This window comes from Camelina sativa, chromosome 19, assembly GCF_030686135.1.
Source record: "Camelina sativa cultivar CO46 ecotype springtype chromosome 19, ASM3068613v1".
Lineage (NCBI taxonomy): Eukaryota > Viridiplantae > Streptophyta > Magnoliopsida > Brassicales > Brassicaceae > Camelina > Camelina sativa.
Window position 1 is genome coordinate 24,283,213 of NC_141898.1, and position 15,655 is coordinate 24,298,867.

Here is a 15,655-nt window from a genome sequence, read left to right on the forward strand (position 1 = left end):
ATTTGAAAACACAACTGATTTTTATATTTTTAAAAATTGTGTATCTGAATTTATTTTTTTCCTTAATAGTAATTTAAAGTTTTCTATAAGATAATATTTTATTACCGTTATCAATCATATATAATTTTTATTAAAATATATTAAATAAATTCACGTGTAGCGTGGGTTCAAAATCTAGTGTAATAGACTAATAGTTAATCTTCAAACTTGCGGTATCCATCAAATAAGGTGAATAAAATACTTTCATGCATTACATATTTGGAGTGGGTTGTTCTTCATCAGCTAACAACTGCATATTTTTTTTTTTTTCTTTTTTGTGTGTACGAGTGTGCGTAGATTTAAGATAATTTACAATCAGTTTCTTCTACAATATAACATTCAAAATTTGAAACTTTGTAATGGTACTACTTTGGAGAAATATTAAGAATTCAAAATAAAAACGAAAACAATGTGCATAATAAACATTTCGAAGTAGAAATTTTGTTGATTGGACATGAAATATTCATCCTCATTGGAATATGTATCTTATATATATAATTAGGGAAATCATAAAAGTTTGTAATTCTATGTATTACAAACTAGGTAATAATGCATATTAATGTCGAGAATACAAAAACAACACATAAATTTAGACATATACCGTAATTAATGATAATTTAACAAATTGATCAGATATTTTTTCTGTTTTAGAATTCGCTAGGCACTAGGCGGGCGGTTGGAATGGGCCTAACGTCTAACGAGAAAATCGGAGATTAATGGAATTAATCAGGGACTACTTTAGAGTTATTTTATTAAATTAATAATAAATTAAAAATATATAGTACGAAATATATGTATAATTCTACTTATGTTAAGAGAACAAACATCAAATAAAATATAAAACTATAGTATTGTCTTTAAAGTTATGATAAACACATAAAAATATAATTTTAAAATAAATTTTTGTGATTTTTATTAAAAATTTGTAGAATAGTTATTGTAAAACATTACAAACTTTTAAATTAAAATGTCTAAATAAAAATAAAAAATATTTGATTTATATATGGCTCTAAAAATAGTTGGTATACACAAAATTAAACGAGAAGCACTCGAATTAAATATGTATAATCGGATAATTAATGTTAGGCGAAAATTAAGATGATGGACTAGCAATTTTATGGTGCTAGTTGGAAATTTTTAAAATAGCGATATTATACACATTTAATTCTTGTTTTATACAGTGGATAGGTCAAAGTAGGTAACAGTTACCACCTTTCTGACGCGACCATGAGCCAAATATAGAAACTTGGGCCTGGAGTTTCTATTCCAACCATACCATTTATTTATATGGCCTAAAAACTTTACTGTTTACTGTTCTAATAACCAGGTGGGATATAGTTATACAACTTGTTTTGTATTTTGTCGTCGATGCCATTGTTAAGTTTTTTTTTTGTATATACAGTAATTTTCTTTCAAAAAAGATTAATTTTCTAAGCTAATGGGCCACAAGTTGAGTTGTGCTTGGGGCCCTCTTAATGTTTAGGTCAGCCCTATATCTTATTATTCCATTCTTATTTATAGTGTTTTTTTTTAATTAAAAATAATATGTTTAATGTTTTCAAAGATTTTTTTAATATTTTCGTTTATTGTTTACTAATTCGAATTGCGATAAATAGGCGCATACCAGAGTCTTTAAATTAAAAAACACACACACACTAATTTCAAGTTAAAATTTATTAAGTAATAAAATTTGTGAAATTGTTTTGGTTGTTTTATAAATAGAGTAAAAATATGAAGTGACACAATATCCAATTTTCCGTTCTAATCAATAGAGAAAACATGTTGGTCCGCTTTGTAAAAGGTAGCATATTACTTGATATAGTATGAGCAACTAACAAATAACTTAGTGTGGCTGGCTAGTGGCAAGGGCAGCTTTACAAAATACAGGATTTGGTCTTAAAAATCTGAAGTAAACTCATCAACAACTCAAAATTAATGTAAGAAGAACAAAGCCTTCTAACTTAGTAACAAACAGTCAAATTTACAAAGTGGGGAAGAGATACTGAGAGCAACATTTCAAACTCTGTTACTAACTTACTACTACTCACTCACTCACTGCAACTAAATCATCAAACCAGGCGAGATCAAAGCACCAGGCTTTTTTATCCATTTGTTTCCGCGTTTGTGGACTCGCTATATTACATAACATCAAAGCTGCATTGTAGAAAGAAAGAAAGAAAAAAACTGTAAAAAGCTTACTCTTGATGATCATTGATGAAGTTGAATCATGATGACTGATTATGCGTTTCAGATATCAGCTTCAGGGTGGTAATACAGCATCTCATTCCACATCATCTCTCTGATCATTGGTTCCTCCATGCTCTCATCTATATCCAGAGCGATTGGAACATTAGCAGGCGGGTTGGATCCAGGATCAAACAGCCCCGCCATGTACGGGTGTAAGAGTGCATCTGTCACAGAGATTCTCTTCGTTGGATCAAACACAAGCATCCTCTGTAACAAATCTATAGCTAAAGGATTGGCTTGTGGATAAAGATTGGAGAGATGTGTTCCTCTTGAGAAAGGAAGAGACTTTATAAACCTTCGAGCTTTCGGGTTGTCTATAAACCGAATATCAGATTCTTGCTGGCTACCAACAACATTGATGATTAGCTTAAGCTGGTTGAGGCATTCTGTTCCCGGGAAGATCGGCTTCCTACCAAGAATCTCAGCGAATATGCAACCAACTGACCAAACATCAATGGAAGTTCCATAGTTATCACAGCAAAGAAGAAGCTCCGGTGCCCGGTACCAACGTGTAACCACGTACTCTGTCATGAACTGCTCATTGCCTTGGCTTGTTCTCGCTAACCCGAAATCACAAATCTTGAGATCACAATTAGCATTGACTAAGAGGTTCCCTGGCTTCAAGTCACGGTGAAGGATGTTTGCAGAGTGAAGATACTTCAATCCCCTTAGCAACTAAACATAACAAACAAAATGTCAATATTACAACCAACCGATAAAACTCAAAAATGTAGACTTACTAAGGAAGGACATACGACGTTACCTGAAACAAGAAGTACTTGCAGTGATCATCAGAGAGTGACTGAGAGGATTTGATAATCTGATGAAGATCAGTATCCATCAGCTCATAAACCAAATACACATCTTTAAAACTGGATCTAACAGCAGGCAACATAACATCTTTAAGAGCGATGACATTATCATGCCTGACATGCCTAAGAAGCTTAAGTTCCCTCAACGTCCTCAAAGCATCAACACGATTCTCAAAGACATTGTGAATCTTTTTAATAGCAACTCTCTCGTTAGTCTCTCGGTTGATGGAAGAACAAACCACACCATAAGCTCCTCTACCAATGGGTTTGATAGGAACATACTTAGTATCGATTTCGAACAACGTTTGCCACATAGAGTAGTAATGTTTCCCTTTCTGTTTAATCCCATTTGGTGGCTCAACCAACATCGCCATTTCTCTCTCTCTCTCTCTCTCTGCTAAACCAAAAAAAACCAAAACCAAAACCAAAACTTTTCAGTATATTTTTCCCCCAAATTGGCAAAATTCTGAAAAGGGGTTTATAGAAGATATTTATCGAAATTTCAGGGATTTTTGTGAAATCATTGAAGCTTTATTCTTCTTTACGTCTTCAAAAAAAGTGAAACTCCAACTATTTTTTTTTTTATATAATCCTTTTTCCTTTACTTAGCTATCAATCTTACTAGTCCCAATAAAAAAGCAAACTTTAAGCGTAATCATAATCAAAAAACTCAAAAAGAAAGCTAAATCAAACAGAGGAAGAGATGGAACATAACATACCCCAAAAAAACTGAAATTAAAGAAGCCAAATTCGTTGTTACTGTTGTTGAAGATGATCAGAGAAAGAGGAGAAGGGTATGATTGGATCTGAATTGAGATTGCTTCTTCATCATATAGCTTAAACCAGACAGAAGATATAAGAGAGAGAGAGAAGAGTTAGGAAGTGGTGAGACCCATACAGAGGAGGAATGGGAATGTTTAGGGAAGGAAGAAGAAGGAAAGAAGGAAGGAAGCAAAATACGTTTGGTTTGATGCAAGTCTTCTAATTACGAAAACGACATTCTTTTTTAGATAGATTAGATATTTTTTTTTTTTTGTGTGTGACAAAAAAACTTCAGTTACAAACTATCTTGAATGAAATATAAAAAATCTCAAAAGTCTTGCTGATATTTTTTATTTTCTTACAAATCAGGATTATTTATTACTATATTTGGTAATTGAATTTCGTAATTAATAGAAAAAATTTGAGTAAAGATTTAGTATTAAGTAGAATTATCTTGGTACATGCGTACACGAATACACACATATTGAGGGTTTAAATGGATCAAGTAACCGGCTAAGCACGTGGGTGCAGTGAAAGGTAACACGTGGCTAACGTTGATTTGGAGAGACTTCATCTTGTTGTTGTTGTCCGAACCGAAGTTTCCACTGAGAGCCGGTGAAGTTAAACCTAACTTTAAAGAGTGCGTCATTACAACTACTCTGGTTTGGTTTCAAGAAACCCTCTCTTTGAGAGGGAGCTTTTGTCGACGCAATTTTATGAAATAAAAAAATAAAGTGTGGCTGCTGGGATTCGAGCCCAGGTCTCCACGGCCACAACGTGGAATTCTTACCACTAAACTACAGTCACTTTTGTTGTTATTTTCACACCAATAACATATTTATATACATTATTATCACAAAAATGCAAAACATGTGATAATAAAAACAACAAATTGAAATGCAAACCTTAATTTTTGTTGTTGTTTACAGTATTTTTAACTTTATAATACTCTCTCCCTTTCAATATATTGGATGTTTTGAGGTTTATTTAGTGTTTCAAAATATAGGATGCTTCTTATCCCTATATAAAATTAATACTATTTTATTTTAAAAAAACGTTTTCTCATTAAAGTTTATTGTCTTGGTAATAGTTCTTCCCATCACTCCATCATTACTCCTCATTAGTAAAGCATTGAAAATCATCCATGGCTCTTCATTTGATAGATTTTTTCTGGTTTGTCCCAAATTTTATATATCTTCGTTTTTTGTTTTAAGAAAATATATAGATTTAAGAAAACAAATTAGATGTTAAATTGTATGAGTCACGACGTTAAACTATGTAACAACAAAATCGGAACTAATTTTAAAAGAGCCTAAATAACTGGAATATTAGAACAATTAGAAAACTATCCTCAAACAAAAATACGAGAACGTGACTAATTAAAAAGAACTAATAGAGAAAAATTAGGAACTAAAAAATTAATCAGTAACTAACTTCAGTTTATTATGCCAAAAAAAAATACGTGGAACAACTACAAAGTCTCCATTGCCATTGCTAAAAGTTTCTTCTGTTGGTGAGAATTGGTTTAAATCAAACAAAAAATCATTTTCATTGTTTAGTAATGACATACTCAAATCATAATTTAGAATTGTGAAATAAAAATTAGAAACTATTCTAATTTTGAAACTTAAATAAGCATAACAGATTCACAAAAAATTACATTGGCTCCAATGTAAAAATTTTGAATTTAAAGTTTAACAATAATTATGTAAAACGTTGGCTCTATTTTTTCAAGTATTCAGATTCACCAAAATTTTACTTTGCCTCCTCCATTGTGTAATGACGTTTAGTATTTTTTTTTATTGATTGTTTTTTTTGTTGCCTTTTTGGACAAAATGATTAGACATGTTTTGCCCACTTTAATTGCTTTTAACTGTTTTATTGAGTGTTTTAATTAAATAAGTATTTTTCTTAATCTGTGTGCTAAACTCAAAACATCCAATGTATTGAAACGAGGGAGTAAAAAACAATAAGAATATATGAAATATAAACTTTAATTTTTGGTTTCTGGTTTTAATTTCTAAGTTTTGGCCAATTGTTTTTTGGTTTTTCTCTTGTGAACTTTTTGTTTACCTTGTTTGAATATCAATATCCCTCTTTTGGAGCTTTTTTTTTTTTTTTTGCCGAAACACCTCAATTAACTTTCATATTAAAAAAAATTACATTAGTGTTAGATTGGATTTGACAAAACACAACATTGGGCTTTAATGGGCCTGCGAAAATGACATAAGGAGGAACAACGTGATCTATTTGGTACACTTAAATATCTACAAAGATATGGGAGAGTGGAGGTAGGTGAGAAAAGAGAAACAAAAGAGACTTCTAGAGAAAGAGAGAAACGTGAGAGTTTCAAGAGAGAGCTTTTCCTTCTTTGTTATCTTTGATTCTTGTATCTCCTTCCGTGTGTGCCAAAGTCTGTAAACCAAGAACAACATCACAAGTTAGTGGTGTGGTGTGTGTAACCTCTTTCATATAGTGGAGTTTGGGAGCAAGAGTTCTCCCCCGAGACGTAGCGGTTTGAGGCCGTGAACTCGGTGATCAAATTTTCCGTGTGTTGTTTCTTTTACAAGCAACCATATTCTTACTCTTTTCTCAACAAGTGGTATCAGAGCGCTAGGCTTGGTGTAAGGTTGCTAAAGAGGTTCTAGGGTTTCAGGGAGACTTACAAGATGAGTAACACTAGGGTGGAGGTGGACAGATTTGATGGCATAGGGGACTTCTCTTTGTGGAAGGTCAGGATGTTGGCTCACTTTGGTGTGCTAGGGCTAAAAGAGATCTTGAATGATGAGCAGCTGCTAAAAGACCCACCTACTACAGAAGCGGAAGCTACAACAGCTCAAAGAGACTCTCAAACGGGAACAAGCGGAGGTTCTGGGCAGTCTCCAAGTATTGATCCTGTAAAGTTTGAAAAATCAGAGAAGGCCAAAGATCTCATAGTACTAAACGTTGGAAATCAAGTACTAAGGAAGATCACACATTGTGAAACAGCAGCAGCCATGTGGTCTACTCTAAACAGGTTATATATGGAGACCTCTTTGCCTAATCGCATCTACTTACAGCTTAAGTTCTATACTTTTAAGATGACAGATTCTAAGAGTATAGATGAGAATGTGGATGACTTTCTTAAGCTGGTTGCGGATCTAAACAACATTGGAGTAGATGTGACAGAAGAAGTTCAGGCTATATTGTTGTTGAGTTCATTATCTGACAGGTATGATCAACTCAAAGAGACCCTGAAGTATGGCAGAGATATTTTGAGGTTGAATGATGTTATTGGGGCTGCAAAATCAAAGGAAAGAGAGCTTACAGAAAGTGGGAAGCTTCCAAGATAAGAGGCAGAAGGGTTGTATGTTGAGAGAAAAGGTAGGTCAGAGAACAGGTTCAACAACAACCAGGGGAGAGGAAGGTCTAGGAGCAGAGGCAGGTCAAGACCAAGGCACATCAAAACTGACACAAGCTGTTTCATTTGTGGTAAAGAAGGACACTGGAAAGAGAATGCCCTGAAAGGAAGAAACATGGAGAATCAGCTAACATTGAACTGAGCTTGTGCAGCCTTTGGTGTTAACAGTGAGAACTCAAGACTCTGGTAAGGAATGGGTTATGGACTCTGGTTGTACGCTCCACAGTACACCAGACAAAGAAGTCTTGTTTGACTTCAAGGAGTTCAGTGGAGGTAGAGTGCTACTGGCTGACAAAACTCATGGAGAAATCAAAGGAAGTGGGAAAATAAAAATTCAGAATCAAGATGGTTCTGTAGTGATACTCAAGGATGTAAAATACATTCCGGATGTGAGTAGGAATCTGATTTCTTATGGGATGTTAGAAAAATCAGGCTGCAGGTATAAGGGAAGTGATTTCATGGTTCACTTCTACAAGGATAATAAAAAGGTGATATCAGGAAAATATCACAAAGGGCTTTATTATCTTCAAGGCACAGTTGTTAAGGGTGAAGTAAATAAGTCACAGGCTGCAATCGGTGGAAAAGATATTGCTAAGGCTGAAGATGGAGTGAGAAAGAAGAAGTCAAAGAAGGTGACTTTCAGCGTGAATTTAATTCAGGGACCTACTCCAAATGGTTTTGAGAGAAGAGAATCATCAGCTACAAGTGGAGATTCATCCTCAACGGAAAAATCAGAAAGTTCAGATGAGGCTAAATCTGAGAAGAGTAAAGAAATTTTTGAGACCAGCCACGGTTGAGAGACCACAGTCTAGACCGGATGCACTGTGATAATAAAATGAAGGATGAAAGGGTTGTGGAGGATAAACCAGAAAGTGTCAATGGAGAAGCAGAGCTGTCAGAAATCAGTTTGGTTCAGGAGAGCTTAAGCGATAAAGTTGAAATGAGAGATTTGGGACAAGCTTCAAGGATTCAAGGAATGGACATCAAAAGAGATGGAGCAAAGGGAGGTCTAGCTCTCTCACAGGAAAGTCAGGAAAAGGAAGAGGCTTTCGGAATTTCTGAAGCTAAAACACAGTTCATCACAGGTTTGGTATCTAAAGGAGAGGCGGTCCTGAGCAAGATACTAACTACAATTCATACTACAGATTTTAAGACTCAAGCAGTACCTGGAGAGGAATTTCAAGTCTGCTATGATCTTATCAACATCGCCTGAAGGACAACACAGCTCCAGGTAACTCCACTATCGACATTGTAGGCTGGCAGGAAGAAAAGAAAAAAAAAGGGAAACAAGTCAGCATTGAAAAAAAAACAAAATATTATGTCGATAGAGTTAAGTGAGGAGGTTAAGGGAGTTACCTGTAGTTGTAGGCACCTGGAATTAATGTGAAGAGAATTAAATTCCAGGTAGAGCTGTTGAGAAAATTCAAGAAAAAGGACAGTTAGTTAAGTTCTTGAATTTTTTGTAAGTATCGAATCAGGAGAGAGTGATTCAGGATCAGAGAAGTTGGTAACCTGTGGAGAATCAGTTGTCGAGAGTTGGAGACTGATTCCAGGTGGAGGTTCTGTGATGAAAATTCAGGAAATCCAAGTTAAGATTTTGGTGGCTCAAAAGAAAAAAAAAAATAACTCCAGCAGCTAGAGATCGAAGGATGATTCATGGTCAAGAGGGAACCTGAAGTCATCAAGGAGAAAGAAGAACATGGGATGTTCAACAGAGGAGCTGCTGTGAGAGTAGACATGAAATTGAAGTTAGAGTTTCATGGAGTCTATGGAATTTGAGAGAGACGTAAGAAAAAAAAAAAAAGGTGACTCAGCTTGAGAAGGGTTACCGGGGATGTCTTAACAGGTGAAGGCGGCAATGCTCATTAAAGAAGCAGTCCTAGTGTTTGTGACATGATCTTGCAGGACATATTTGACAAAGGAAAAAGGTGGTTAGTCTCTAAAAAAGCTTGAAGATCATAAGTCATTGGATGAGCTGTCACAAAGGGCTGTGAAGGAACTACCTGAAAAAGGGTTGTGGAGCTGTGATAAGGGTGATTAGTTCCAGGTGGAGCAGCTTATGAAAGTTCCAAAGAGGACTTGGTAGAAAATCACATCAGACCATGAGGTTGGAGTAATTGGTCAAGCAGAGGTGATTCAAGGTCGTGATCCGTCGTGAAGGTTTCTGAAACTAGGCTTAAAGAAACAAGGTTTCAGGTGGAGTCGCAATTGACAGGCATGTTTAGTGTTTATGGTTAACATGTCCTAAATATCAACAAGTCCAGAGCAAAAGGTAAGAGATTGACGTCTTACCAGAAGGTGTTCATGTCTGAGCAGCTTATGTGGTCGTTGAGAGTGGAGATTCAACTGTTAACAGAGTAGATGAGTTAAATCTCTCGGTTAAAAACTGAATCACAAAAGGTTTGACAAAGAGATTCAGTGAAAAGTGATTACCTGTATCTCGACAGAGAAGCTGCGGAGTTCACCCGAGAAGCAGTGAGGCTCGTCGGAGCAGTTAATAGAGCCGATCACCTGAATTAGTTTCAGAAGTGGAAATTTTATAAGTTTCAAAATTCCTGAAAATTTCAGAAGATCCTAATCTCTAAGTGTCAAGAAGAGACAAGAGAGAGAGAGAGAATAGATGTACCTGGGATTTATAGAGGAGTATATGGCTGTAGAAGCTGGGAGACGTTTCGCCAAAGGAGATGAAGGACCTGTGTTCTTTGATCCATTGGAGGAGACTAAGGTGAGATATTTCTCGGAACATGTCGGGAATGATGGAGGAGAACACAGTCAGAGTTGTTTGCCGGAAAAGATGATGGTGAATGTTTCACGAACCAGCGAAGACAAGAGATGAAATGACACTTTGATTCACCGGAATTGGGAGACGCCGTGAAACAGGTGGAGTCTGAAGCGTGGTTTCGCCGGAGAACATGTGGGATTAGCCTCCAATTCTGGCTATATCATGGGAAAATAAAAGCTCCATCTTCTCCATGTCGATAACGATTGATCTCGGTAGGGAAAGGAGGAGAAGATGGCTGAGTGGTCTATTTGGTACACTTAAATATCTACAAAGATATGGGAGAGTGGAGGTAGGTGAGAAAAGAGAAACAAAAGAGACTTCTAGAGGAAGAGAGAAACGTGAGAGTTTCAAGAGAGAGCTTTTCCTTCTTTGTTGCCTTTGATTCTTGTATCTCCTTCCGTGTGTGCCAAAGTCTGTAAACCAAGAACAACATGACAAGTTAGTGGTGTGGTGTGTGTAACCTCTTTCATATAGTAGAGTTTGGGAGCAAGAGCTCTCCCCCAAGACGTAGCGGTTTGAGGCCGTGAACTCGGTGATCAAATTTTCTGTGTGTTGTTTCTTTTACAAGCAACCATATTCTTACTCTTTTCTCAACAATTAGAATTCTTACATCAACGTATAGAGTGTGCAAAAATTAGATGACAAAAAAAAAATGCACACTACTTAACCTTTGTATATAAAACTACATTAGAATTCTTATAAATTCGAGTAAACCTCGCATAATATGATGCGAGTAAAACCATCTAAGGAAGATATATATACAGAGACAAAACTAAATTTAATTCTTCCAAGAATCACTTAATTTTAGTATGACTGTAGAATTTTTTTAAGTCAATGATATGAGTGCACCAATCCACCATTTAGAACCGCTTACTCCTCTAGCGGCTTCTTCGTCCTCATGTTCTTCACTCACCAAGTGAACTGCGCAGAGATAAAAGCAAGCAAAACACCAGTTCAAATAACCATGACAAAATCCAATTAATGCTTGTAAGCACTACACACATGATTTATGTCTTCAATGGCCTTTAATTTTTCTTTTCTGAATAAGTGAAAGGTTCCGGGCCTAGACCGTAATTTTTCTTAGGCCAGAGACCAAAACATTTTATATGGTTCCCTCTCAAGCATCACTCGGCAACCTTGAATTTGATCAACACGTACCAACTTCTTCTTCTTTTTCTTTCTCTCAATGTATGCCACTAGGTCCTCTTGTCGGCCAAGAGAATCATCCAGGGCCTGTGAAGATCCAAGAACTCTTAAATGGGAGAGATAGTGAAAGAAACATGGAATGCATAGTGAAAATGAGGAATTGATCAGAACAAATGAGTGATATTAAGTTTCCTTCTATGTTACCTTCTTGGTTGCAGAAAGCTCTTGTTCTAAGACATCGACTTGGCTAATAGCAGCATTAAGCATTTCTTCCTTCTCAGGAGGCATAGTTGCTGGCTGCGCACTCAAGATAGTGACTTTGTGCTCAAGCTCAGCCAGTCTTTTCATGAAGGCCATGAAATCTTCCCCTGATATGGTGGCTGTCGATTGCATTGAGCTCTTGTTCATCGACTTGTCATTGCAGTAAACTGGGGTCGAGTATAATGTAGACTCAGTCAGCTTCCTTGGAACGTTTTTAGTAACTCTTATCATGGTGAATACACCCATCATAAAAGCCATCACGCCAGTGAAAACAGGTGACCTCCCAATTTCATTTGTAGCTTTGCAAGCTTCTTGAATAGCGTAAACATCTCCTGTTCAATCATAGAGAAGTATTTAAATTCAAATCTTTTAACTAGGAGTAGTATTTGCGTCTTTAGTTGTGTTTTGCACAAGATCTACCTTTCGAGATGGAAAATTTGTGAGCTTCTGGTATGTTCCATGCTGGGTGAGCAACTACGACCTGAGATACAAGGGGACACATACGGAGAAAGTCAAAGAAACATTCAAATTCTTTGGACTTTGGACATATACGGACATATATATACAACATGTTTCAGGAAGTAGTGTCATTCTTACATTTTGACAGGGAGAGGAGAGCTGTGACTGGTCAGTTTCAAGAGCTTCCTCAGCTGCAGAGTCATTTCCCTGGGAAATGATATAACATGAATGAGTGACATTCAACTTGTTTCACAAGGAATTTACAGAAAATATTTGTTAAGAAAGATTATTGATGCATATAGATTAGCTCAAGGCAAGCAAGACCTTGGAGTGCACAATATCTTCCTCAAATGTAGTATTTTCTGCAGCATTTTCAGCTTGAGATCGCTTTGAACATTTGTGATCACCATTATTTACCCTCTGTAGGTCAATGGTGAGAATCAGCTTAGTTTTCATAGAGAAGGACCTAAACTAACTATGAGAGTTGTTGTTGCTATAGTAGATCAAAGAACTTGTAGAAAGCAGACCTTCATAATATCTGGATTGTTCCATGGACCTTTATCCGAGCGCATGCAACCTCCATTGTCAGCACAAATACAAGAACCTCCTAGACACTCGGGAAGTTCACTGATACAAGGAAAAATGATATGCATATTTATACACAGAGAAATACTATATATCTTTGGAGAGTTCATGCGGAATTTTTTTGTAAAGCTCACGTGGCATCAATTATCTCAAGCAACTTGCTTTGGTACTTGTTACCAAGAACCTGAATATTTTATAAGCTAAAGTAGTTAGAATATCTTTCACTAGAACATCTAGAAAAGGTAGCAAAGAGGTTTTAGATACTTGCATGGATCTTTGCTGTAGTCTTTGGGTCAAGGAAGGACTTAACCGTGCTCCACAACATCCTGAATCCTGAGCCAGCATTGATGATAAACATCCTGTTCAAGGTCTAAGCCGATGGCATGTAAATGAGAATAACAAATAATTCGAGTGACCAAGAATCAGACATAATAAGATGATATAAACTCACCTCCGGATAGTTGTCGCCATCGACCTTTTGAAGACGAGTAATCAAATCCCTTGCTGCCTTGTTGAAGTTTTTGAGCCCCTATTGTGACCACGGGAGTTTTAATGATGATGTTTGTATAATAGGTTGGTTTCGTAAAAAGTGATTTACACTATTTTTGGTCAATATTGGATAATAGTTTCTAACAATTATAAGATTGAATATGTCTTACGTACCACTCCTTGGACATCAAGAATTGTTGTACTTTGATCAATATGCTTCTTTGCTGCAATGGAGCATGCTGGGAACTTAACATTGAAAGTCCTCTCAAACTCCATCACATGGTAGTTTACATATCTATCCATAGTCGTAACTTGCATCAACTTGGTAGAGTCTACTTGACCTAGCCTCTCAATGTACACGGGTCGACCTTCCTTGTCGACTCCGTGGTGTCCATGAGGGTAGTATTTCAACACTTCATCTATTTCCTTAAATTCAAAATCCTAAGAGAAATACATACAAACAAAAACAGAATTATAAATTTTCAATCGCAATGCACATATCTTCAAGATTCCATAAAAGCTCCATAGTGTACAACTGTACATACCTCCATAATTGTGTCAGCACCAAACTCCTTCCTCCATAAGAGCATGTCAGACCACATTTGTTTAGTTTTCTCGAGATCAAATTTTCTGGCTTTCAAAAACCTACACATACAGAACTTTACAAGCTTAAGCCTAATTAGTTCATTGGCATGATCTATTATATGAACAGTTTAAGACAGCCAACTACCTGAGCATCATATGGTAATCATCATGTTTGTCCGGAAGCAGTTCATCGAGAATAAGCGCTTGGCGGAATGCATCAACCGCCTTTAACTCCTCCGCGTCATGCTCATCCTCGATGATCTCCACGGACATCACTTTGCTACTTCTTCTCTTCTTAGTCAAGGAACAGCTCAACTTGGAGCAACTCCTTTTTTTAAAAGAACACGCATTGGGTGTCTCCAGAACACATACGTCATTATCTAATTAAGTACAAGATCCATAAAAAAAAAACACACGTCATGAAAGGTAACAAAGAGAAGGATTCACAAAAGAAAAAAAAAATATATATAATAATAATCAATGGTCAAAAAGAACAGAGATTTACCAACGGTGAGAGACATGTTATGTATTTAAGATAGGCGTGGATTTAGGCAGATACGGGCAGGCGAGAAGAGCACTCCAAAAAGAGTGATCTTATAATAACAAAACCAAAGTCTTATCCAAATGCCTGCAAAGATCACATCCCCAAATATCATAAGACTTAAAAATGACAGACTCAAAACACAGCCCAATCCAAAACACAATGTATGACTAAATCATCAACTGATTCGATCATTTTTCGAAAAGAAACACATGCATAATTAGAGCATTGGTGACGATGATGAATATGGAGGAACAAAAAAAACGAAAAAAAAAAAACGATAAATTACCTCTGCAAAGAGGAAAATGAGAAATTGGTAAGAGATTAAAAGGAGATATGAAAAATGTCCAAAAATATCTATTAATCTTTTCTTTGAAAGCTACACCCCATGTTTTTGTGTTATCTCTCTTGACCAACCATTGATGATACTCTTCTCCATTTCTCTTTCTCTCTCTCTTTTGTTCTTTGTACATTCCCCATATAGAAACGGAAAGAAGAGAGATGACATGCATTTGTTGTTTCATAATTCTTGTACAGAAATATTTTATTCGAACCAAAATTTTATTAGAAGAATTAATTGTATAGAAACATATATTTAAATATTTTTTAAGATATTTTTTTTGTCAAGAACCACCAAATCAATCAGAGTAAAAATATAATTAGATTCCTAATGAGATGTATCTTATATAATATGAGAAGCTTTTTTCCTAACTTTGCATAACACGAAGACATTTGACAGCATATATTTTCGACACGGGTCCTTACTTCTCAATTATTAATATTTTTAATTTATTTTTTTCAAAAATACATACATTATTTTTCATATTCACTAAATTTAAATGATATTTCTGTACTAAAAATATATTGAAATTTATACAATGTCCTGTTAGCAATTATATATAGATATCATTGATCAATATTTTTATATAATTAACATAACATTATAATTTCTCGGTATCATTTATCAATATTTTATATAATTACCATAACATTATAATTTTGCAAATAAAAAATAATTAAATATTAATATCATAAATTTGGACAAAATAAATTTCCGATAATTAAAGATTTAAATATCATAATTTTGGAAAAATATAATGTGATGGTTATTAAATTCTTTAGTAATGTTAAAAAAAAAGTATAATATTTGTTTCACAGTTTTTGTGCCAAAAGATCAAATCACTTTTATTCTAAAATAATTTCAAAATATAAAACAATATGATATTTTATATTTCTTTAATAGTAATCATTTACACAATTTATTGCATATTAATTCTTTAAAATGTAACTCCCATGATGTTTGAAAAAAATTAAAAGCAAATCTTTCATCATATGAATACACTTTAATGTATTAATTGCAATACAATTAGTGTTTTACAAAAGAAAAAAGAAAAAAAAACACAGACAAAACCTATGGTATGTTTATTCTTTGAAATGTAACCATAACTTCCATAATGTATGACAAAAAAAAACTGAAAAACCTCTCATACTACTACAAATTTATCTACAAAATCTTCATCAAACATCATACTCTACCTCTCACATAA

At 35.1% G+C, this 15,655-nt stretch overlaps 2 protein-coding genes, 1 long non-coding RNA gene, 1 other non-coding gene and 1 pseudogene across 15 annotated transcripts; 1 reads left to right on the forward strand and 4 right to left on the reverse strand.

The window, feature by feature from the left end:
- Positions 1–1,928: 1,928 nt before the first annotated feature.
- On the reverse strand, positions 1,929–4,153 carry LOC104767173 (mitogen-activated protein kinase 7). Of its 2 annotated transcripts, none has more exons than XM_010491214.2 (3): positions 3,818–4,153; positions 3,050–3,495; positions 1,929–2,961 (listed from the first exon to the last, which is right to left on the reverse strand). In XM_010491214.2, the coding sequence occupies exons 2-3, from the start codon at positions 3,470–3,472 to the stop codon at positions 2,287–2,289; spliced, it is 1,098 nt and encodes a 365-aa protein (XP_010489516.1). In that variant the 5' UTR covers positions 3,473–3,495; positions 3,818–4,153; the 3' UTR covers positions 1,929–2,286. The 2 variants fall into 2 exon arrangements, with proteins under 2 accessions (XP_010489516.1, XP_087359427.1); XM_087503301.1 differs by having other exon boundaries at positions 3,050–3,490; positions 3,818–4,142.
- A 442-nt stretch (positions 4,154–4,595) lies between these two features.
- Positions 4,596–4,667, reverse strand: TRNAH-GUG (transfer RNA histidin (anticodon GUG)). Its single transcript has one exon. It is a non-coding gene; the product is annotated as a tRNA-His (tRNA).
- A 1,299-nt stretch (positions 4,668–5,966) lies between these two features.
- Positions 5,967–10,455, reverse strand: LOC104767174 (uncharacterized). Its single transcript, XR_764199.3, has 11 exons — positions 9,887–10,455; positions 9,694–9,771; positions 9,553–9,606; positions 9,264–9,435; positions 9,090–9,158; positions 8,933–8,983; positions 8,773–8,822; positions 8,617–8,670; positions 8,427–8,516; positions 6,527–6,755; positions 5,967–6,275 (listed from the first exon to the last, which is right to left on the reverse strand). It is a non-coding gene; the product is annotated as an uncharacterized LOC104767174 (long non-coding RNA).
- Positions 7,335–9,050, forward strand: LOC147920950 (uncharacterized; annotated as a pseudogene).
- A 142-nt stretch (positions 10,456–10,597) lies between the features above and the next one.
- Positions 10,598–14,395, reverse strand: LOC104767175 (phosphatidylinositol/phosphatidylcholine transfer protein SFH10-like). 11 transcript variants are annotated; one of them, XR_015591735.1, is made up of 14 exons: positions 14,073–14,386; positions 13,713–13,947; positions 13,528–13,627; positions 13,157–13,423; positions 12,945–13,022; positions 12,762–12,863; positions 12,628–12,677; positions 12,436–12,535; positions 12,233–12,328; positions 12,047–12,115; positions 11,870–11,930; positions 11,393–11,781; positions 11,045–11,275; positions 10,598–10,963 (listed from the first exon to the last, which is right to left on the reverse strand). XR_015591735.1 is itself a non-coding variant. In XM_087503303.1 (14 exons), the coding sequence occupies exons 3-14, from the start codon at positions 13,633–13,635 to the stop codon at positions 10,952–10,954; spliced, it is 1,407 nt and encodes a 468-aa protein (XP_087359429.1). In that variant the 5' UTR covers positions 13,636–13,641; positions 13,713–13,947; positions 14,073–14,395; the 3' UTR covers positions 10,598–10,951. The 11 variants fall into 11 exon arrangements, 6 of the variants coding, with proteins under 6 accessions (XP_087359429.1, XP_087359428.1, XP_087359430.1 ...); XR_015591737.1 differs by having other exon boundaries at positions 12,762–12,852; positions 14,073–14,199; XR_015591739.1 differs by having other exon boundaries at positions 12,762–12,826; positions 14,073–14,197.
- Between the last annotated feature and the right edge of the window lie 1,260 nt (positions 14,396–15,655).

Bases quoted from the DNA above. Each gene is read 5' to 3' on its own strand.
- LOC104767175 (XM_087503302.1), bottom strand. The intron at 12,536-12,627 runs GTGAGCTTTACA...TCCTTGTATCAG, and splicing joins CTTGAGATAATTGATGCCAC to TGAACTTCCCGAGTGTCTAG. The intron at 11,782-11,869 runs GTAGATCTTGTG...ATGATTGAACAG, and splicing joins CAAATTTTCCATCTCGAAAG to GAGATGTTTACGCTATTCAA.
- LOC104767173 (XM_010491214.2), bottom strand. From the start codon at position 3,472: ATGGCGATGTTGGTTGAGCCACCAAATGGGATTAAACAGAAAGGGAAA. The intron at 2,962-3,049 runs GTAACGTCGTAT...TGTTATGTTTAG, and splicing joins GCAAGTACTTCTTGTTTCAG to TTGCTAAGGGGATTGAAGTA.